This window comes from Lissotriton vulgaris, unplaced genomic scaffold (assembly GCF_964263255.1).
Source record: "Lissotriton vulgaris unplaced genomic scaffold, aLisVul1.2 SCAFFOLD_380, whole genome shotgun sequence".
In the NCBI taxonomy this organism is placed as follows: domain Eukaryota; kingdom Metazoa; phylum Chordata; class Amphibia; order Caudata; family Salamandridae; genus Lissotriton; species Lissotriton vulgaris.
This window is the reverse complement of record NW_028253590.1, coordinates 737,172-760,725: the sequence shown is the minus strand read 5'-3', so window position 1 is coordinate 760,725 and position 23,554 is coordinate 737,172. Positions and strand designations below refer to the sequence as shown.

At 47.7% G+C, this 23,554-nt stretch overlaps 1 protein-coding gene across 1 annotated transcript in view; it reads left to right on the top strand.

Moving 5' to 3' along the window:
• The window catches only part of LOC147660915 (uromodulin-like), a 705,518-nt gene that overhangs the window by 548,530 nt on the left and 133,434 nt on the right, over window positions 1-23,554 (top strand). The window contains exon 13 of the mRNA XM_086951433.1: window positions 10,355-10,563. Within this exon, the coding sequence (XP_086807559.1) occupies window positions 10,355-10,563 (209 nt within the window). The remainder of the gene's footprint in view (window positions 1-10,354; window positions 10,564-23,554) is intronic.

Here is a 23,554-nt window from a genome sequence, read left to right as displayed (position 1 = left end):
TGAGAGCTGTGAGAGCTGTGTGTGATGTGAGCTGTGTGGGCTGTGAGGGCTGTGTGAGCTGTGAGAGCTGTGTGGGCTGTGAGAGCTGTGTAGGCTGTGAGAGCTGTGTGGGATGTGAGTTGTGTGGGCTGTGAGGGCTGTGTGAGCTGTGAGAGCTGAGTGAGCTGTGAGAGCTGTGTGGTCTGTGAGAGCTGTGCGAGCTGTGTGGGCTGTGAGAGCTGTGTCCTTCAGGGTCCTTCTAGGCCCCCCTCAGAAAACCTAGGGGGTCACAAGGTGTCTACCCTGCCCCCTTTTAATCATTTCCCCCTTTTTTATTTCACCTCAGGTGTCTCGATTCTACTGAGACACAAGATGGCGGACTCTCCGGACTGTTTAGAATGTTGACAGACATCCGACAGCCAATCAGCTTTCCGCTCACGCACTGCCGTAGCGCGCCGAGTGCGCTCCCCGGTACGCGTACCAGTGAGCGCTCGGAGCGCGCCTATAGATATATATGTGTTTTTGAAGTTAATTTTCATAAAAACCACTTGAGCAATTTTCACCAAACATAGCAAAGGCACATTTGCGTACCAGTCCCTACCTTTTTTACCAAGTTTGGTGTAATTCCGTTCAGCGGTTCGGGCTGTAGACTTGTCAGACCGTCCTATGGAAATTAACATGGGGAAAACACGTTTTGGGACCCCCTTTTTTCTCAGCCCCCACTTCACGAATCCACCTGAAACTTTCAGAGGAGCGGAGCGGATCTGGCCAAAATTTTGGAAAATTACATGCAAATTCCTCAACCGGCGCTAAAGATATTCCCAATAGAATGTTACGGATTTCCTATGGTAGCTAGGTCCCAACTATAACTACCTACTGGCAACCGCCAGTAGGTTATATATATATATATATATATATATATATGGCGATGGCAGCTGACATTTTCCGAGACAGGGAGCAAGCAGCAGATGCTCTTTTTTTAAATCTGCCGGCAGTTGCAAACAAAGGGGAGAAACGTATAGAACAAACCAACGAGGGTAACGATGTAAAAACAAAATTGAAAAAATTGGAAAAATTGCTCCGGACGGAGCTTACTAAATGGTGGGAACAGAAAAGCCTGGAAAAATATAAAGAAGTGAAGAGAGTTCCGAGAGGCTTAAGAGTATTAATAGCCCCCTCTTTCGAAAATCCCAATCCTCTGATGCTAAAAGAATGGGCTCAGCATAACCTCGATGCATCCATGGGTATGGTTTGCATTTTAATTAAATACGCCGAAATCGATAGAGTCGAACTAATGACTCAGATAGAGAAACTCAACCTTGAGCTGAATGCAATGGAAGATCAAGAGGCAATTAATAAAGGGCGGGAAGACATCAAAAAACGGCTCGATAAATATGAAGAGACCATAAAGACCCGCAAAGCCTTTAAGTTTGCCAGAGACAAGGCCGACTATGAAAACGGTAGAATTTTCACATTTTCAAGGAAATTTGAGTCCGTTAAAAGGCAAGCTTTGACAACATCTGTGCCAATGTCAGCAAACACATCACAAGTTTCGCAAAATCAGCAAGTAGGTGCACCCAATGGTTCTGATACAGACATGAGTTCTATCTACAGCAGTGGAGGGTCTGATGATGAAACTAATGTGCAACATCCTGTAATCAGTAGTTTTACTCCATCTGAGGAATTGGTTTTTATGGTGGAAGATCGGCGGAACACCCTAAGATCGAGAGGGACTCAGCCAGCAGTAACAACAGGAGGAAGAGGCGAAACAAATCCCGTAAAGAGAGGAGGAAACGCCAACAACTACGGGAAAAAGAAAAGAGGAAGGGGAAATGCCCAGAAGAAGTAATCAATAATCTGTTGAAATTACCCACTATACCACCATGTGGAGTAACGATACTGGGCACGGAATTGCATGAGAATCAGGATAACGATGAATCTAATGCATTAGTTGCACCACACCTTGATAAAATATATGAAAAAGAAAAAGAAAAAGAAGAAAACTTTAATAAAAAAGATAAAAATTCTATGAGCAGTGATTGCTATTCTGTTAACTCTGAGGTTGAAAATACGGTAATTAACTTGACGGAACTTGATCTCAATGCAGCTGAAAAACAGCTTCTTTCTTTGGGTCTGTCCTACTGCCCTAACAATGGATTTAAATATGTGCAGGCCAGAATAGACACCTTCAAATTCATAAGGAAACTCAAACTCCTTAAATTCCACACCACAAACAAAAAAAGTGAAAAAGCAAGAGCAATTATCAGTGAATCTCAAACGCACAAAAACTTTACTATTGCTGATACTGTGGCTCTCAAGACAGCTCATTCGCTAATTAATGATGACGATGCCCTAAACAACACTCAGGAGGTTTTAGGTGCTATGGGAATCAGTAGTGGTAGTGCTGGTGACAGTCCCTTTTGCCCTAAGTCCACCTTTATTCCGGTAATGCCTCGGGATGCCATCGACATCTTTAACGACAGGGTTGTGGAAGATTTAAAAGATTTGAACAAGATGGTGTCTAAAAACAAGAGAAAGAGAAGCTATAGAGATAAACAATATTCTCTACTGATGCAAAAAATTAAATCCAGAGGTGACATTATTGTCAATAAAGCAGATAAAGGTGGCAATATTGTCTTATGGCCTCGCACTTTATATCTAGAGGAAGCGGAAAGACAATTAAATGACCCAGCTTGTTATAGGAAGGCTTCTTTTAATGAATTGAATAAAGTCAAAACTTTTGTTCATACTAATTTGACTACTTGGAAGAGGGAAGGACTTATTAGCAAAAAGGAATATGATTTTTTGAAGAAAGATTTTCCAATCACTCCAACGTTGTACCTTTTACCGAAAATTCATAAAGGCACAACCCCCATACCAGGACGACCCATCATCTCCGCCCAAAACAGTTTGTTGGAACCCCTCTCCAAGTATGTTGACTTTTATTTACATGAATATATGGAGGCCTTGCCTAGTTACTTAAAAGACACTGGTGACTTTTTAAAGAAACTGAAGGAAGTTGTGTGGAAACCAAACTATCTGTTTCTAGTCATGGATATTACATCACTATACACCTCTATAAATCATGTTGATGGTATCAATGCAATTGAATACTTTTTATCTTCAAGAGACATTAAGTACTACGCACATAGCAAAATGCTTATCAGCATGATTGAATTGTGCCTTAAGAACAATTTTTTTCTTTTTAATAATGAAATCTACCAACAGCTGCGGGGTGTTGCCATGGGTGCGTGCTTCTCCCCCAGCTACGCGTGTTTACACGTGGGCTGGTGGGAGAGGCACGTCCTGGGTGGGATCCGCAGCTGTTTGGATGAGGATGAAATTGGCATTGTAAAAATGTGGCGTTTCATTGATGATGTCTTTATAATTTGGCAGGGGTGTAGAACATCAGCAGAAGAGTTTGTCAGTAATATCAATAATAACTCTTTGAACCTAGAATTCTGCGCTGACATCAGCAATGTAAAAGTTAATTTTTTAGATGTAGAGGTGTACATAAGGAACAATGAGATCATGACTAGAATGTATAGAAAAACCACGGCGGGAAACTCGATTTTACATGCGCAGAGCAACCACCCACACCATCTTATTAAGAGCATCCCCTATGGGGAGTTTTTAAGAATCAGGCGCATATGTAACAATGAAATTGATCTTATGATTTGCTTAAATGGGTCTTACCAAAGATTTTTGCGTAGAGGTTATAATACTCTTAACCTCACTGACTCTCTGAAAAGGGCTTTGTCAACTACATTATTGGCCACGATAGAAGAGCCTCCTTTAGTCATTCCCGAGGAGGAAGTTTCTGTGTCAGAGAAAACTTCTATTCGCCTAATCACCACTTTTAATAACCAACATAAAAAGATGAGGCAAATCATTAAATCTAATTGGCCCATCTTAAAAACAGACATTGTGGTGGGCCCTATGTTAGAAGATATGCCTAACATTACTTTTCGAAGAGCTCCCTCTATGAGGGATGCTCTGGTTAAAACTAGCCCTGAAACCATTGTCAAACCTAACTGGTATTCTAACAAAGCAGGCTTTCGAAAATGTAGTTCATGCCGGGCTTGTAAATTCGGTGTGAACACCAGCGAGTTCGTTGAGGGTCTTACCAATGCTGTAATTCCGATTAAGAACACATATACCTGCAAAACAGACCATGCGGTCTATGTTTTAAAATGCACGTGCGATTTGCATTATGTAGGTAGCACGAAATTGCAAGTATTTAATCGAATTCTACAGCACTTACGTGCCATTGTAAATTCTGACCCTAATTACCCAGTGGCACGGCATTTCAAGCTGGTTCATAATAACAACCTTAATGACCTGCAATATTTTGTTATTGATTCAGTTCCCCCAAATAAAAGGGGCGGTGACAGAGAGAAAAGGCTCAGGCAATTAGAAAGCCAATATATTCTGAGGCTCAATAGTAAGATCCCTAATGGCCTGAACATGGGAGAAGACCTGAAAAACTTTTTGTAAATTTGTCATATGCATGATTTCTTATAATGGATTTTTTACTATTTATGGTTTTAGTCTATTTATTCATGATGTGGCTGGTTCATTAAGATTTGCTCATACTATTTAATCAAACATGTAAGAATATGTCTGGCATATATTATCCCACTGTGCTATTATGAGATTTGGTTTCCAACCATCAATGCTGATTTTGATATTGAGATCAATCGTCTATGTCTCCCCCTGAAAACAGCATAATTTATGCATTGCCGATGTTTCGCACTTTTTTGCCACTTTGCACTTTATTAACACAAGTTTTCTGCTCCAGGGTACCCCTGGCTATATCATGATTGTTCCTGAATATTGTGATTCAGCACTTTGCACTTTTTTCTTTACACTTTGTGAATTTAGTAGTGGTTTTTAGATCAGTATACTGTAATAACAACGGACCCTATGGGTATTGATTCTATTGTCATTCAGTCATTATAAGCACTTTAATTTTGCGACAAACCATTAGGGCACTTGCCCTCTATACGATGAACACAGTGTAAATGTTCAACAAGGTTGATAATGTGTTGTTGCAGGTATATGCATTTGTGCATGGAGTTTTATTACATTTTAACTTTTAATGTTGTATTTTTACATTATGAATGATATTTCTTCCATGTTTATTTATGTGGGAGGAGCTCCGTTTGTAAACCAGTATATAACCACCTATGTCTCTGGGTCTTGTCATGTGATCAAGTCCGGGTTTCCCGGACGAAACGCGTCATGCTGCCATCCCCATTGATGGAATAAAAGCACACTATTTCTTTTGAATCCTTGGTCGTGTGGTCTGTACCTGGCTGTGTCCGTTTGGTTTCCTCGGCGCTTCAGGATTGTGGATCTTGATATATATATATATATATATATATATATATATATATATATATATATATATATATATATATATATATATATATAACCTACTGGCGGTTGCCAGTAGGTAGTTATAGTTAGGATTTTTTTCAATGCAAAATCTCAAAATTCTATTGTGAATAACTTTGGCGCCGATTGACGAATCTGCCTGAAATTGGCTCTCGGGTGTCTGTAAACATTCCAAACAGTCCGGAACGGCCGCCATCTTGTGTCTCGGTAGGATCGAGACACAAGAGGTGGCAAAAACAAAGGGGTAATTGACCATAAGGGGGCAGAGTAGACCCCCCTGACCCCCTAGGTTTGATGTGGGGGCCATAAAAGAGCCCCGCGGGGCAACATTTTTTCTTAATTTTTTTTTGATTTTCGCGGGGGGAGCGCCCGGTACGCGCACCGGGGAGCGGACCGGGGAGCGTACCATGGGGAAAAAGAATGACAGTTTTAAAAAAAAGTAGCTGTTTTAAAAAAAAAATCTTTTTTTAAATTTTTTTTATTTAAGTACCTACATGTAGGTACCAATGCAGAGACTTAAATGTAATGTACACCGTCTCCTCTGTAGATATCTTGCATGTTGTTATAGAAGTTATTGTGGTATATGGAATCCATAACATAAGTCTGTCAGGAAAGCAGAAACAGATCCTTTAAGCACTCCCTGAGAAGTTCTAGGGGATCATGGGTAGTCTATCCTGCTCCCTTATGATGAAAAAGAGATGTAAAATACACATTGGAGATAATATAGTGGGAGAAAGGTAGTAATTATTGTAATTGTAATTGTAACAGTATTTATTAAGCGCGGTTGCTGCCCGCAGGCGTCCAAGCGCTGGGTTATGGGAGAGTGATGGGAAGAGGAGCTAGGGTACATAGGATTGAGAAAACAGCAGTGTCTTTAGGTTTTTCCGGAATGCGAGGAGGTCTGGGTTGGACCGGAGTGAGATGGGGAGAGCATTCCAGAGCCTGGTGGTGTTCAAAGAGAACAACCTACCTCCAGACCTGGCTCGCTTCACTCTGGGAACAACGGCGAGGAATGCCTCCGTCGACCGAAGGTTCCTCTTAGGGTGGTAGGGGGTGACAAGGTCGATGTTGATGGCAGGGCCCGTTTTCCAGAAGGCGCGGTGCGCCAGGCACAGCGCCTTGAAGGCCACTCTCTGCCTCACTGGCAGCCAGTGGAGACTTTTTAGAGCGGGTCTGGCCGACTGGGTGCGCGGGGTTTTCAGCAGGGTGCGTGCTGCACAGTTTTGAACAACTTGCAATTTCCTGAGGGTCATCTCCGGAGCCCCCATGTATAGGGCATTGTTTGAGTCTAGGCGGGATTGGATGAGACCTTGTACCGCCACCTTTTTGGCCTCTAGGGGAAGTAGCGGGAGAACTTTCCTCAGGATTCTAAGTAGGCCAAAACAAGTGGCGGACAGTTTTGTGGCCTGGGTGGAGAAGGAAAGTTTGTTGTCTAGCCACACTCCCAGGCTTTTAACACTTTCCTTGGGAGTGGGGGGAAGACCCAGTGCACTGGGCCACAAGGAAGTGAAAGGCACAGGGGAGGTAGGGCCTAAGAGCATGAGCTCCGTCTTTTCTCCGTTTAGAGTTAGGGAGGAGTTGGTCATCCATCCCTTAACGTCCTCTAGGCATTTTAGCAGGTCTGATGGGGAGTGCTTGTTGTTCTCCGTGGCCAGCGAGACCACAAGCTGGGTGTCGTCGGCGTATGACACGATTTTAATGCCATATGGTTCGACAACACCCGCCAGCGGCCTCATGTACACGTTGAACAATACAGGGCTCAGAGAGGAGCCCTGTGGCACTCCGCAGCTCAGGGGTTTTCTGGAGGACACTGTCTTTATAATTATGAGCAAACATACTATGTAACACAAAAAAGTTGCACAGTATACTATAAGTCTCATTTTATAATATAATCATTTTGGTACTACTTCATGAATTACATATAAAAATGAATATTGTCTCAAACAATTTTTAATTATTAAATATAAATTTATTCTTCTGATTCTTTTTCAAAATTTAATAAAACTTCTAACATAATATTGTCGGGAATTTCCTCATAATCATTAGTACATGATTCTATTTGTTCCAAACATTCTATTAACTGTTGGTCCAAAGATTCATCTATGAAATTAAGTTCATCTTTTTGTTCTTCTGGATTTTCCACCTTTATTTCGAAAGAAATAACAGTTGATTGTTTTTCTCCTTCCATTTTCTTTCTGAAAATTGCATAAAAATTAACTATATTAGTAGAGTTAGGGTACTGTTGGGTTTAAGTTTAGACAGGAGTTTTTAACAGTGAAGTAATTTTTGGGCAGTGTATGGTTTCAGGCAGGAAGTAGAACTATTAACCACATGGCTGCTAGGCGTTTTCCCGTCCTGCGCTAAAAAAACCAAAATGCCATAAATCATGACGAGCTGGCCTTGTCATCCGCGCACGGCAGGTAAGCGCCATGACGAGCCCAGCTCGTCATTAGCTTCGAAGGGGTTAAAAAGTGCATGTGATGAAGCCTATGTAAATTCATAATTATACCAGAGAAGCCTAACTCAATCCATAATTATAACAGAGAAGCCTATCTCAATCTATAACTATTACAGAGGGACAGTATATAACTATCAGAAAACGTTTTCCCAAATTAACTTAAAGTGCACAACATAGTTCCCCTTTCAAATTAACAACTTACCTTTTTCAAAGTAGTTGAAGTTTTCTGTCAAAATTCTTTCAAAATGTACCTCAGGTAGTATTAGTCAAAATGGCTGTGTTTCCCTCTCATTTTTCATATATATTCATGTACTTAACAAATCAAATGGCAGCACATAAAAGTACAAAATGTAAGTAACATTTTAATTGGTTGTAAATTCCAACACTTTCATATGTGTTTTTATCATGTAATTTACCTCAGGATATTTAGACAGGGCTACAGCCCAAATGGCTCAATGGAATACCATCAAATGTGGGATAATGGTAGGGACTGGTACGTAGTAGGGTCTATTCTATATTTGGTGAAAGTCTGTCCAGTGGTTTTTATGTAATTTCGTTTCCCACATTTTTTTTGGGAGCGCTCACCGGTGCGCGCCCCGGTACGCGTACCGGGAGCGCTACGGGAGTCCGCCATTTTGTGTTTCGGTCGAATTGAGACACAAGATGGAGGACAAACAACGTTGGGAATGGGTAAAAAGGGGCACAGTAGACACTGTGAGTAACTTTTGGATGACTGTCGGTGTGTAACAGGATGTATAGGTGTATCACTACATATGATGAGTGAGTATATGTATGAGTGACTATATAGAACTGTTGGTGAATGAGTGGATGTGTATATAGATGGTGGAATTACTGAATTGGTTGTTGTAGCTGGTATGGGTATCTCCATTTTTTTTAAATGTTAGTTTCTATTTTTGAATATGTGTTTCAAGGGTTACATTACACTGAAAGGAGGTCTGTCACTCTGTCACAAGGATGGTGTCATCGGTGATGTCATGAGTGATGTCACTGACCATGTCATGAGTGATGTAATATGTGACGTCATCAGCAGTGCATTGCAGGCGCGCAAGTTATAGTGAGTCCAACTAACTATAACGTGGGAATTTCAATGGTATTATGTCAGAAAAATTTCCAGCTAACTATAACTGGTGTGAAACCTCTGTTTTTTTCAGTGAATTTAAAAGGTTTTTTAAATGCTAATTCCTAACTATAACTGGTGTGAAACCTATGTTTTTTTCAGTGAATATATATATATATATATATATAATTTAGCTCTTGGGTTTAAATTCCCCTGATTCCTGGTTAAAGCGAGTTCCTACTCATGAGACCTCTCATTTTCCACTGCAGGTGTGAGCTTTGTGGACAAATAGGTTCTTGTTTGTGGGTGGCATTATAAGTGATGTGGCAGATTTAAAATGTGATCCTCACTTTAATTATTTGATTGATTTTTTCACATAGAGGTGAATGGAGGGCGATAGATAACTGTAATACATGGGATACTGCAAACCCTGCATAAAAAAAACTGCCTCTAATTTCTTTATAATTGGCGAATTGTGATGCACCTCGTTGCCGGATATAGAGAAATGATGTTGCCTCTCAACTGTTATAACTTATTACAGTTGAGTTCTGAAATCTCAAGTCTGCTCCTAGAACCAGCAGCCTGAGAAGAAAGTCAGTTCATGGAGCACAATTAAAGCCGCTATTTAAAGAAGGAAACCAAAATGTGGCATTTATTTCTTCTTCTCTGTTTTCTAGCTCGATTGATAAGCAGAAAGGAGATATTTATGACAACTTGTTTAATTTTGCACGCCTTAAATAATTATAGAAACCTTATACTCATTCTGCAATGAGTTGTATTGAACTGATTCCAATATCTTTTTGAAAACATATATTCAACAGCTTTTTGATGTGTTTTATTTTGTAGAAGAATTCTATTTTCATTTTAATGTCTGCAAACATGCTTTCTCTTTTATATGAAACAGCTATGCAGTAAGGATTTAAGTGGTTTGTTCTAAATGGTGATGGTGTGACTATTTATTATAGGAATAAAGTTCTCCCTGCAGTTCATGATAAACATACTGAAAGGCACCTCAGAGTTCTATTATTTTGTAAAGGGACTCAGCCTTCGGCCTTGTTGTTCTAAATTATCATAAAACTCCTTATAATGTATGGCAGGGGGGGACTTTATCCTGTATATCTATTGTGTAGGCTGCTGTTTTCACTTAGACAGGTATAGCAGACGTTTGACACTTTTCTGAAAGACAAGGTAAACGTTACCAGACTGAGCTCATCTGTTTCTGTGAGGGGAGAGTGAGTCGCATGAACAGTAATATTCAGTCATTTCATTGAAGAGGCATGTGATGAAGGTGATGTATACACCAGTGTCCTTAGTGCATATGTATATGTGAATTTCACTGATTATATCATTCTTAAGATTTCTAGAGAAGTGTACATTCATCTACTCTGAAAGGTTATAACATATTACTCATGCATACATACATTTTTCCATGTTTTCAGATGTCAGCAGTTTACAGCCTCAACTCCAGTGTGAATCAACTTACATGAAAATCTCCTTCAGCACGTGCCAGCTGAAATATTTGGGGCTGGACACCCACAACATCCACCTAAGAGACTACAGCTGCATGGCCTTTGAGGACCGCAATGGCACTGGTTTAATGTCTTTAGTGACTACAGTTCAGAGTGGGACCTGTGGAACATATTATGAAGTGAGGGCAATCCGAATGTTTGACTTCTGTGATTTGTTGTGGCAACTCTGCCAAATGTGCATTGCTAGTAGCTTGTAATCAAGAATTGAGTGGTAACAATGGGTAGTGGCTGAATCAGGTGTACAGTAACATACTCACATTATTTTTCATATTACATTAGGGAAAACCTGGAAAATGGATCTGGGGCAAAGTGACTGGAATGAGGGGAAAACGTGAAACATGCTGAAATTAATGTGTAAATACTGCTTCCCAAGTTATTCATATTTTCTCGGGGGTAAACTTGGAATCAAATGCTAATACCCCCCTAAATTATCGTACCCTGTGGTCTTTGTAATTTTGAGTGCAGTTGTGTTACTGCTAAATAGAGCCCCATAGAAGTGTGATGGAAGGGCGGGATGGCGGTTACACTATTGTTTTATGAAGCATTGACTCTGAATTTTTGAATGAATTCTTCATAACTTCATCGACCGTAGTTGCAACAATTGCAGCAAGCATATGTTAGGTACACTTGTGATTATACATACCATGACAGTCTTTTCTGCAGGAACAAAACCAGAATCTATCAAAAATAATACTTACAATAGGTCTGAGAGACATTAAAATGACAATGATATAATTTGCATAATTTTGGACATTTTGCATTAAGCTTTTTATGCAATATTCCTGATATTGCACAATGCCCAATACTCATGCCATTGTACACAGCAGAATTATAGTGCTAGAGGGCTGTAACGATGTAAACAACCAGAACGTGAGATGCTATTCTTTGTGGTGCCTGTATTTTCACACTATTTTTAGGCATGAAATGCACCCTTGCATCAAAATTTGACATTCTACTCTAAAATATAGCCCTAAATGACAGATTTGCTTTTTGCATGAATATGCATAATTTTGCCAAAACTGAGCATGATCGCGCAAAGTACTGGAATTTTGCACACACTTTAACAAATGGAAATTGTGATATACAAGAGAACTAAAATATATGTATTACCTGTTGCCAGTAGGTAGTAATAGTTAGGACCAAAGTTTCCACATGAAAAGCATTTTTTTTCCCAATAACTTTGCACCGCTTGACGAAACTCCACAAAGTTTTCACAAAACTTTCCCTTTTAGGTTCAGCTGCTGTGTTGAAAGTTTCCTGGTGATCCATCAAGCAGGGATCTCCCGGGCTCGCGCCACAGCAGGTGGGGGTGCTGCCCCAAACTCAGGCCAACAGCTGTGCAATCAAAGGCGCGCAAGAGAATCTTCCCAGTGGCAAAAAAGCACACACAGCCCTCAGAAAGCACACAGAGCTCCTAGTCAAGCACAGAACATGGGAATAGCACTAGGAACTTCCCAAGGAGAACGTGAGCACAAGGAAATCTCATAAGCACCAGAACCTTCCAGTAAGGTAAAAAGCACAGAGGAGGCGTGGCCAAGATGGCGTCGGAGTAAGACGTGCTTTCGGGTCGCTCCGGCGCCCGACCTCCTAAGCATTGTATAGCTTCACCTACGGGGTGCCAATCGACTCTGAGATACTCGCAGAGACCACCGGCATCGAGTAGAGAGGTCCGGAGCCCCCGGCGAGGCCATAGGAGACCGGAAAGCGCCATTGTGGGAGGGTCGTCGCCCGGCCTACTACGCATCGGCCTTGCGTGAAGGGGAGGCCGGCCTGTGAGTGCAGTGGAGCCGGCGCCGGCTGGGCGTGGCCTCGCGGAGCGGCAGTTCACTCCTGCCTTCTTTTCGCCGCCAGTGTTGCTCCGCACCATCGCAGCACTGAAGCGGTCTTGAGCGCTCTGCTGCAACGGACCGGGACCCTCAGCGGACGACTGGCCACGTGGAGGGTGTGCCTCGGACCCTCAGAGGAGCTGTGCGGCCCAGGCGCGGCTGTTCCTGGACGACGCAGAGACGGCTACTTGCGTCCACTGATGAGGCGGGGTGTCCTCCTCGTCCCTGCGAGCAACCTAACACTCTAAGGTGGAACCTGTGGCGTGAAACAACTACGGACCGAAGGCGCTGGCCCTGCGCTGTGGACCTCGGTCCGGCATGTGAGCAGAACTGGAGGCCTACCCTGCCCTGCGAGCTGATTGTCTGGCCCGCGCTGTCCTCCCACCGACGGCCGTGGCATACTTTGAGGTTTGGCGGGGGCACGTGGCTGCTTTCGTGGCCCCGGTTGACGGGGGCGGAGAACCCGGGCCTTATTGCCGGATGACTCTGTCCCTGCATTGACTTTTGGACTCTGGCGGGGAGCTCCTGAGCCGCAATCTTGGTCGAGCGGCCGCCGCCCGTGACGCAGTTACTACTGAGCACTCCTCGTCACCGGCGGGGGTGCGATAGCCTTGACTCCACGGCACGGCCGGCCCTCCGAGATGTCCAATTTACCACGCAAAGGGAGGACGGTCAAGGATGGGGCCTCCAAATCGTCGCAGCCGCCATCTTCCCCAGGGGCTAGTGGTTCGTCTAGGCAGTCGGATGTGGAGGCGCCCGCCACCAAGGCCTTCATGACGGAGCTGTTCGCCTCTATCAAGGAGGATATTTCTGAGCTTCACGCCCAGCTGGCGTCGGATCTCCGGGACGTACGGAGGGATGTTGATGGCATTGGTGAGCGAGTGGCAACCCTGGAAGATCACGACTTGAGTGTGGCGAATGATGTGCACCAGCTACAACAGGATATTATTCGCCTTACGGAACAGAATCTGGACCTGCAGGCCCACGCGGAGGACGTGGAGAATCGCTCCAGGAGAAACAATATTCGCATTAGGGCGGTCCCTTGGGACGGTGAGGTTGGAGACTTGCGAGAGTATGTCCAGGCCCTGTTCCTGCAGATCTTGGACGAAGAGGACGTGCAGGAAATTAAAATGGATAGGGTGCACAGAGTCAGCCTGCCTAGGCGAGGGGGTGGCCCCCCCCTCCGGATATCCTCGTATGTGTGCATGACTTTCAAACGAAGGAGCGTATCCTCCGGAAAGCTAGAGCCATTACCTCCTTACAATTCAGAGACCACCGTCCGCAACTATACCAGGACTTAGCGGCATCTACGCTTCAGAAGAGGAGAGAATTCCGCCCAGTGACTTCTTTCTTGCGGGAGCGTAACATCTCTTATTCCTGGGGACACCCCTTCCGTATAATATTCCGATGGCAGAACAGACTGACGCAAATCCGCTCCCTGCAGGCCGCGAAGGATCTTCTGGGGCTGGAGGACGTTCCTTCCTCTCAGGCGGCGCATCCCTCCCCATCGAGGCGACGGCGTTGATCTTCCTCATGGCATCGAATAGGTTCCTCCCCGGACCGGGGGCGTCCGGACCGCGCTGCTAGCTTGCAGGAGAGAGGGGCTGCGGTGGCGTCGGTGGCTTCAGCCACGCTTGCAGATACTCAGCAGAGCTCTGGAGCGGCATGATCCCTGACTTCCTTGATGGTTGGGCGCCGGAGGGTCTCTGTCCCTAAGGTCCCGGGGTACTATGGTACTTTTGGAGAAGACACCCCGGGCCGTGGCCCTGGGGGCCCCCGAACTGGTGCCCCCAACCCAATTCCAGTCTGATGTGGACCTTGTGACCCGTGGCCCATTGGAACTGCTGAGTGCTTGGTTCAGGTTTAGGGCCTTGAGCTCTGTCTTCTTGTTTCTTGGTTTGCTGGAGGGGGGTGGGAAGGAGGGAGTTCTGGGGGTTGGTGCTACAGGGGAATTGTTGGGGTTGGGGTTGGGGGGGAGAGGGGGTGTGGTGGGGACCGAGGATGGTGTGTGTGTGATGTTGTTGACACTTGTGGTATTCTTCTTTGCACTTCTTATCTTGCACTGTGATGTTACCTCTCCATTTCTTGTGATTTGCAGGGGGGAGGCCTCTCTGGGGAGCTGGGGAGGGGTTGATGCGGTCCCCCATGGCCGGAGGGTCCTTGGAGCTTCACTCTGGATGTCTTTGTATACTTACTCTCGGTATGGGTGTGGATTGGTGAATGGCGGGGGTCGGGGTTGGCCTCTGGATGCCTTAGCATATGCATAGAATGGAGTCTCATGTCCTCATCATGCCTGTTAGTATAGGCACTTGGAACGTGAAAGGTCTCAATTCCCTGCAGAAACGGCAGAAGCTCTGGAAGTATCTTTCAGACCACCATCTAGATGTAGTTGCCCTTCAGGAGACCCACTTGGCCAGGAGAGATGAACTGAGACTCCGCCATAGACATTTCCCCCTTATCTACAGGGCGTCCGCGCCCACGAAGCATAGAGGGGTGGCCCTCCTCTTTCGGGCCTCTCTCCACTTTCAACCCCTGGGGGTGAGCGGTGATAAGGAGGGCCGTTGGTTGATGGTGAAGGGGACATTGTATGGCCGCTTGTGTACCTTTGTTGTGGTTTATGCTCCGAATGCGGGCCAACATGTTTTTTTGCAATGCTTGATGGACAAGATGGGGGACTTTGTAGATGGGCACTTGATACTGCTGGGGGACTTCAACATGGTGTGGGACAGGGATTTAGATAGCTCGGGGGCGCGCAGGGCAGATACTGGTGTCTTCTCGGAGGAAACGCAGCGTCAAGTGGGTGAACTGGGCCTGGTGGATAGCTGGCGCTTCGTGCACGCTCAGGCCAAGGATTATACTTTCTTTTCTCACGTCCATCACTCGTACTCCCGCATAGATCACATTTTTGTTAGCCAGGCCCTCAGGGGGGATGTTCGCATGGCTGATATCTTCCCGCTCTCATTGTCGGACCATAGCTTGGTGGTGCTTGGGTTGCATTGGTCTGTGGGGGGGGACGGCTGGCGGAAGTGGTACTTCCCAGCTGCACTGGTGCGGGATGAAGTGTCCTGTAAGGAGCTGCGAAAGGCTATAGGAGACTTTTTTACCCTTAACCCGCCTTCTGACACGTCAGTATATACCACATGGGATGCGTGCAAGGCCTCATTACGGGGTACGTGCCTCGCCCTTAACGCGAACCTTAACAAACTTCGGCGGAAAGAGAGGGAAGCTCTGGAATCGGAACTTGCGACCCTGGAGCAGGCGCACAAGTCGAACCCCTCTAGGATGACCCTCCGCCCGCTTTCGGCGGTACGAGGGAAATTGAAAGCCCACTACAACAACCGAGCTGAATTTATCCTCCTACGTCTTAGACGTGTCTCCTATTCCCAGGGGAATAAGGTTGGGCGCCACCTTGCCCGGCAGCTCCGAGATAAGCGCGAGAGGGATTACATTGGGGGTATACAGGACCATACAGGTTCTGTTCGGCATAAGGATGTGGACAAAGCGGCCATCTTTGGTCGCTTCTACGCGGATCTCTACTCGAGCGATGCCCTAGATCCAGGGGCCCAGTCTGCGTTTTTGGGTGGTCTTCCTCTCCCTCAGGTCTCCAGGGAATGGAATGAGTTGCTGTCTTCCCCCATCTCTAGGGAGGAGGTACTGGACGCCATTAAGGCTCTGAAACTACATAAGGCCCCCGGTCCTGATGGCTACACGGCCCTGTTTTACAAAACGTTTGCGTCCGACATCTGCGACTACCTAGTTTCCCTTTTCAACGCGATGGCTTCTGAGGGTAGGACATCGGACACCATGGCCGAGGCCCTGATCACTATTATCCCCAAACCAGGGAAGGACCCTACCATCTGCGCCTCTTATCATCCGATAGCGCTCCTTAACCTGGACGCTAAATTGTACTCGTCTATTCTTGCTGGCAGACTGCAGGACTTGATGCCGGCTCTGATCCACCCAGATCAGTCCGGATTTATAAAAGGTCGACAGACCCACGACAACTTGCGGCGCGTAATCCATTTGATTGAGAAGGCAGAGCGGTTTCACATTCCGGCGGTGTTGGTAGGGCTTGACGCGGAAAAAGCCTTTGATCGCGTTGATTGGGAGTTTTTACACAGCACGTTGGTGGCCTTCGGGTTCTCACCCCAATTCATACGAATGCTTGAGGCCAATTACAACAGTCCCACCTCTCGGGTGCTGGTTAACGGTCACAGGTCCGGGAGTTTCCACCACTCCAGAGGAACACGCCAGGGCTGTCCGCTCTCGCCACTTCTCTTTGCGCTTAGCATAGAACCGTTAGCATTAGCGATTCGGGAGAACGAGCGGATCTTGGGTCTCCCCTTCACGGGTGAGCAACATAAGATTTCGCTCTTCGCTGATGACGTATTATTGTCAATTCGAGATCCGGCGTTGTCATTACCCCATATCCATACAGTGCTCTCTGAGTATGAAACGGTGGCAGGGTTTAAAGTTAACTTTGATAAGTTATACATTTTGAACTTAACCCTACCGCCTGGTGAGGTACACCGGATCCGGTCGCTTACTCCACTTTCGTGGTCAGCTTCCTCCCTGTTATATCTGGGTGTACGGCTGACCTCTACCATAGGCGCATTATTTCAGGCCAACTTCCCTCCGATGCTGACGTCGATACGTGCGGAGTTAGAGCGGTGGAAACCCAAATATATCTCGTGGTTGGGTAGGATCCATACGCTTAAAATGGTCCTCCTGCCTAAACTCCTGTACCTCTTCCAAGCCCTGCCCATCCCGAAAGGAGTGGATTACTTCCGTCGGCTTAAGACCTTGATGTTGAAATACGTCTGGCAGGGCGGACGGGCGCGACTCTCGTATGCAGTTCTCCGACGTCCGCGACTGGAGGGGGGGGGGTGGGGTTCCCGGACATGCACTTGTATTATAAGGCTGCCCAATTGAGAGTTCTGGTGGAATGGTCCCAACAGCTTTCGGAGAAGCACTGGCTCCACATGGACCGAAGCGTTGCGGGACGTTCCATCTGGGATCTAGCTTTAAAACCTAAGATGGATCGGCCCAGAAACGTGTACATTAGCACCCCTACCAGCACGGTGTTAAAGGTCTGGGACACGGTCAGTGGCAATGACCGGTGGACCACATTCCCGTCCCCGTTCACCCCCATCCATTTCAACCCGGCCTTCCCTCCGGCGTTGACGGAGGGACCCTTTGGTGTCTGGAGGGAGGGTGGCTGCAGGGCCCTCACCCACCTATTTCATGGTGCCACACCCTTTACTTTCCATAATTGTATGAGGGACTACGGGGTTCTGCCAACAGAGCGATTTCGCCATCTTCAGCTCCTGCATTGGGCGACGTCCCCTGGAGTGGTGGATGCAGCTACTAGACTGTGATGGGACCACGGCGCCGTCAGCGCGGATACCACGTCACCCCTCCCGGTCACAACGACCATTCCCTGTTGCCCGGACAACCAAAACAACCAGGACTCCACCCCTTTCTCTTTCCCTGCAGGAACCAGTCCCAACGCGGAACACACCGGAAGAACATCCCCGCGACCCCAGAAGTCCCTCCCCCTTTCCGGAGGCGGACCACAGAAAAGCCGGAAGAACTGACAACACCGCGTTCAAGCAGGAAGACTCGTGGCAGGAGACGGCGTGCGAAGAACCCCCGGAGAAGAGAGGCGAACCCGAACCAGGAGACGAGGTCTGGACGGAGGACTGGTGGAGTCCAGAGGAGGACGCTGGAGAGCGGCCGCAACTCAAGGACGGAGTTGCGGCGGGCCAAGTGAGTACCAGTTTCGCGTGTGTGTAGATAGTAGGCGATACGAGTGTCTGTAAATAGTAGGCTGTAAATACAACCCTTGTATAATAGAGTCCCCCCCCCCATTCACGTTTCACCGCGCACTGTGAATAGTATATATATTCGTGTGAGAGTGGCACAATCACGACTGTAGATAAAACCTCCCCCACGTCCTGGCACTAATCCACCCTCCACCCTGACCGTGCTATCTCCACTCCTCTCTTACCTTCCCCTCCCTTTCCTCACCTTCAATCCAGCCCCAACACTCCGGTGAAGGAAACGGTCTCTTATCCTCGGTTTGACCGACAGATCTAACGGCCCCTACTCTCTCTCTCCTTTTCCCCCTCCGAGGATCCACCGTCCGGGAGCTGACCCGACTGCTACCTCAAGGACCAGACCCGACGCCAGTCAAGACCCACAGCTGTCCGGAGACGTTCATCACAGGAAGACTCATCCCCTCGGACCCGGAACCTGCAATCCTTTGGAACTCTCTTTTCCCTTGTGCCATACCCTTGAAATACTGTACTATAATAAACACCGGCTACGAGATAGCCCACTACATACGGCCTCCACGCTTGTTATTCCGGTCCGCTCCACCCACACACTTACAAGTGGTGTCAGAAGTGGGATCCACCGGAAGCATGGAGGCCGCGGTACAGAAGTTAGCGGACTCCCAGGAACAACTGGGAAAAATGATGGAGCTGTTCTTGAAAACAGCCGAAGAAGACCGACGGCAGCTACACGATGTCCTGAAGGGTCAGGGCACCGTTCAGGACCAGGCTTTAGGGAAACTCACCGATGTCTTAGGCCAACAACGTCCCACCACCTCCCTTCCTTCGGTGGTTCTCCAAAAGTACGTACCGGGAGAGGACCCGGATTTCTTTTTCACTAATTTTGAACGGCTGGCTCAAGCCGCGGCCTGGCCTCCCGACCGCTGGGGTCATTATCTTGGGCCTTTACTGACTGGCGAATTACAAGCAGCATTCCAACAGGCTAATGTACAGGGACTGACCCCCTACGCGGACATTAAGACCTGTATCCTTGAGAGATTAGGCATCGATGACGAGACCTATAGGGTACGGCTCCTCCAAGCAAAAGAGGGACCACAGGAGACACCCAGAGCCCTCTCCTTCAGGATTAAAGATCTGGCTGATCGGTGGCTGAAGTCCTCTACCGCCACTAAAGAAGAAATTCTCTCTAAGATTTATCTAGAGCAGTTTCTGGCTTCGCTCCATCCTGCCACCCAAAAGTGGGTCCGTCAGCATGCACGTCTGACACTAGACAATGCCATAGAAATCGCCAGCGCGTACAGTCGCGCCCAGGACTTGCAGAAACCCAAGGAAGATCATAGCCACCGACCGCAAGCACATGGACAACCCCGAGGCCCCCGTCCTTTCCTTGCCAGGAAACCTGACCCTCCCCCTCTGTTTCCTTACCCGGTGATGTCTAGACCCCCACCACCTGGTCCCCTGTGTTACCATTGTGGAGGTTACGGGCACATCGCCCGGGTATGTCCACAAAAAGAAGAGCCAATGGAGGTGGGAGTGGCCCGAAACTATGTATGTCTCTCCTCGGGGTCTTCTCCTCCTGCTTTTCGTCGCCCAGTACGAATAGACGGACACCCGGTATTGGCCCTTGCAGACACTGGATGCAGACAGAGCGTGCTCAGACCCCAAGAGCTACCCCACCCGCTAGGACCAATGACCGGAACAGTGGCCATCCAGTGTGTGCATGGAGACACGAAGGTTTACCCGACGGCCAATATTCAAGTTCAACACCCCCTGGATCCTGGAAGCACCCTGAATGTGGGGCTTGTTCCTTCCCTACCTGAACAGGTCATTTTGGGCAGTGATTATCCTGGTCTTCCTTGCCTTCTTCAGGACACCACCGCCAGCTTAGAGAAATGGTGGTCTGAAGCCCCTTTTTCCGACAGCCCTCCCATAGGCGGAACATCACCCGTTCGGGTACATAAGACAAAAACCCAAAAGAAAAAGGAAAAAAGGAATTTCTATACAGCCTACCCAGTAAGGGTTGAGGAACATCCCTGGGAAGTTGACCAAGAATTCCGAGCTGCTCAACAGGAAGACCCCGTTTTGCAGGAAGCCTGGGGAAGGGCCCTGGACCACGAGGATCCTTTACATGTAGGTCCCCACTTTTATAAAAAGAACGGTCTATTGTATAGAAAGGGGGGACCCCAACAACCTTCCCAATTAATAATCCCAGGACCCTTCCGCGATAAGGTATTGTTTCTAGCCCACAGTCATCTGCTGGGGGGCCACTTCAGTGATGAAAAGACAGGTCAGGCCATCCTGGAAAAGTTCTATTGGCCAGGCATCCACCAGCAAGTGAAACAGTACTGTCGGGCCTGCCCCATTTGCCAGAAGAACAGCCGCTATCGACCTCCTAGGGTTCCTCTTCAGCCCCTACCTCTGATAGACGTCCCCTTCAGTAGAGTAGGGATGGATATTATTGTTCCCATGCTCCCATCCCGAAGCGGTTGTCGGTACGCATTGGTTCTAGCGGACTACGCCACCCGCTTCCCTGAGGCCATGCCGCTCCGTCAGCCTACCAGCCAGAATATCGCTAAAGCATTAATATCCATCTTTTCCCGGGTAGGCTTCCCTAGGGAGATACTAACCGACCAGGGAACCCCCTTTGTCTCATCCCTCATGAAGCAGGTATGTTCCCAATTAGGCGTGAAACAAATCAGAACATCCGCCTACCACCCCCAAACTGACGGCCTTGTGGAGCGATATAACGCCACGCTGAAAACCACCCTAAAAAAACTTCTGGCCTTGGAGAGTAAGAGATGGGAGGAAATGCTGCCCCTAGCCCTCTTTGCCATCCGCTGCAAGGTCCAAAGTAGCACCGGGTTTTCCCCATATGAACTTCTGTATGGTAGACCCCCTCGGACCCTGCTAGACATGGCCAAAGAGGCCTGGGAGGCGGAGCCCGACCGTACTCGGCCCCTGCCCGAGTACGTACAGAACCTCAAAACACATCTAGGGCAAATAAGAGATATAGTGCGCCAGAATCTGGTAACAGCCCAAGCTAAACAAAAACAACAATATGACAAAGGCACAAAACCTCGTTCCTTCCTTCCTGGTCAATTGGTCCTCCTCTTAATGCCCTCTTCCGACCACAAACTACTGGGGCAGTGGCAAGGCCCCTCTCCTGTCCTGAGACAAGTCACGCCAGTGACCTATGAAATTGAGCTCGACCCTGTCCGCCAAATCACACAGATATTCCATGTGAATCTACTGAAGGAATGGGTGGGACCTCGTCCTGTCCTCCTGAACAGCCGTCCAGAACATGAACTCCCCTATGAGGTCTGTATAGACTCAGAACTCAGAGACCGACAGAAACAGGAACTTCGGTCCACCCTTCAGCCCTTGCAGCAGGTATTCTCCTCCTCTCCTGGCCTCACGTCAGTTGTCGAACATGCCATCATCACAGAACCCGGGAAAACGGTACGTCAGCGGCCTTATCGGTTCCCGGAGGCACGACGACCCATTATCAGGGACGAGGTAACCCAGATGCTCCAGATGGGGATCATCGAACCCTCCTGCAGCGATTGGAACTCACCAATCGTGTTAGTGCCAAAACCTGACGGATCAGTCCGTTTTTGTATCGATTTCAGAGAGGTTAATAAAATCTCCTCCTTTGATACCTACCCTTTACCTCGGGTTGATGAAATGATCGAGCGCATCGGTCGGGCCAAATTCATCAGCACGCTCGACCTTTGTAAAGGCTATTGGCAGATTCCCTTACGACCTGAAGATAAAAAGAAGACGGCCTTCTCCACCCCCGAAGGCCTGTATCAATTCACGGTGATGCCCTTTGGGCTTCACGGGGCCCCAGCCACTTTTCAGCGGGCCATGAATTTGGTATTAAGACCCCATGTTCTTTATGCCGGGGCTTATCTAGATGACATAATCATCTATAGTGATGATTGGGACCAGCACTTATGTCACCTAAAAAGCGTAATACACTCCCTGGGGTCCTATGGGTTCACGATCAACCCCTTGAAAACCACCTTTGCCGCTCAGACCGTGAAGTACTTGGGATACCTGTTGGGGGAAGGGCTGATCCGCCCTCAAAACAACAAAATCACTGCTATCCACTCCATTCCTTTTCCCCAGACCCAAAAAGAGTTACGAGCCTTCCTAGGCCTTCTAGGGTATTATAGACGCTTTATCCCCCGGTTTTCACAGATAGCAGCACCCCTCACAGACCTATTAAAGAAGTCCATAAAAACCGAAGAAGCCCTAAGACAACCGCATCCCTCCTTGTTGGATGCCTTCCACCACTTGAAAGACATCCTACTGTCCAGTCCTGTTCTCATCAGCCCCGACTATTCCCAGCCATTTATACTCCAAACCGATGCTTCCGAACAGGGGCTAGGGGCTGTCCTGTCACAGAAAGACCCCAATGGCGATGAACGGCCCATCCTTTTATTGAGTCGAAAACTGTTTCCCCGGGAGAGAAACTACGCCGTAGTGGAGAAGGAGGCCCTAGCCATCAAGTGGGCGGTGGACAGCCTCCGCTACTACCTCGAAGGCAGAGAATTCATTTTGTACACGGACCATGCCCCGCTGGAGTGGATGGCCCGTAACAAGGGACACAACAAAAGGGTCCTTCGTTGGTTCCTTTCCCTACAGCCCTTCAGGTTCAGGACGCTTCACAGGAAAGGCGCTGATCAAGCCAATGCCGACTATCTTTCCCGATATCCTTGCCAGCTTACCCGATCAAGAAAGACAGCTAGGGGAAGGGAATGTGATGGGACCACGGCGCCGTCAGCGCGGATACCACGTCACCCCTCCCGGTCACGACGACCATTCCCTGTTGCCCGGACAACCAAAACAACCAGGACTCCACCCCTTTCTCTTTCCCTGCAGGAACCAGTCCCAACGCGGAACACACCGGAAGAACATCCCCGCGACCCCGGAAGTCCCTCCCCCTTTCCGGAGGCGGACCACAGAAAAGCCGGAAGAACTGACAACACCGCGTTCAAGCAGGAAGACTCGTGGCAGGAGACGGCGTGCGAAGAACCCCCGGAGAAGAGAGGCGAACCCGAACCAGGAGACGAGGTCTGGACGGAGGACTGGTGGAGTCCAGAGGAGGACGCTGGAGAGCGGCCGCAACTCAAGGACGGAGTTGCGGCGGGCCAAGTGAGTACCAGTTTCGCGTGTGTGTAGATAGTAGGCGATACGAGTGTCTGTAAATAGTAGGCTGTAAATACAACCCTTGTATAATAGAGTCCCCCCCCCATTCACGTTTCACAGCGCACTGTGAATAGTATATATATTCGTGTGAGAGTGGCACAATCACGACTGTAGATAAAACCTCCCCCACGTCCTGGCACTAATCCACCCTCCACCCTGACCGTGCTATCTCCACTCCTCTCTTACCTTCCCCTCCCTTTCCTCACCTTCGTTCCAGCCCCAACACTCCGGTGAAAGAAACGGTCTCTTATCCTCGGTTTGACCGACAGATCTAA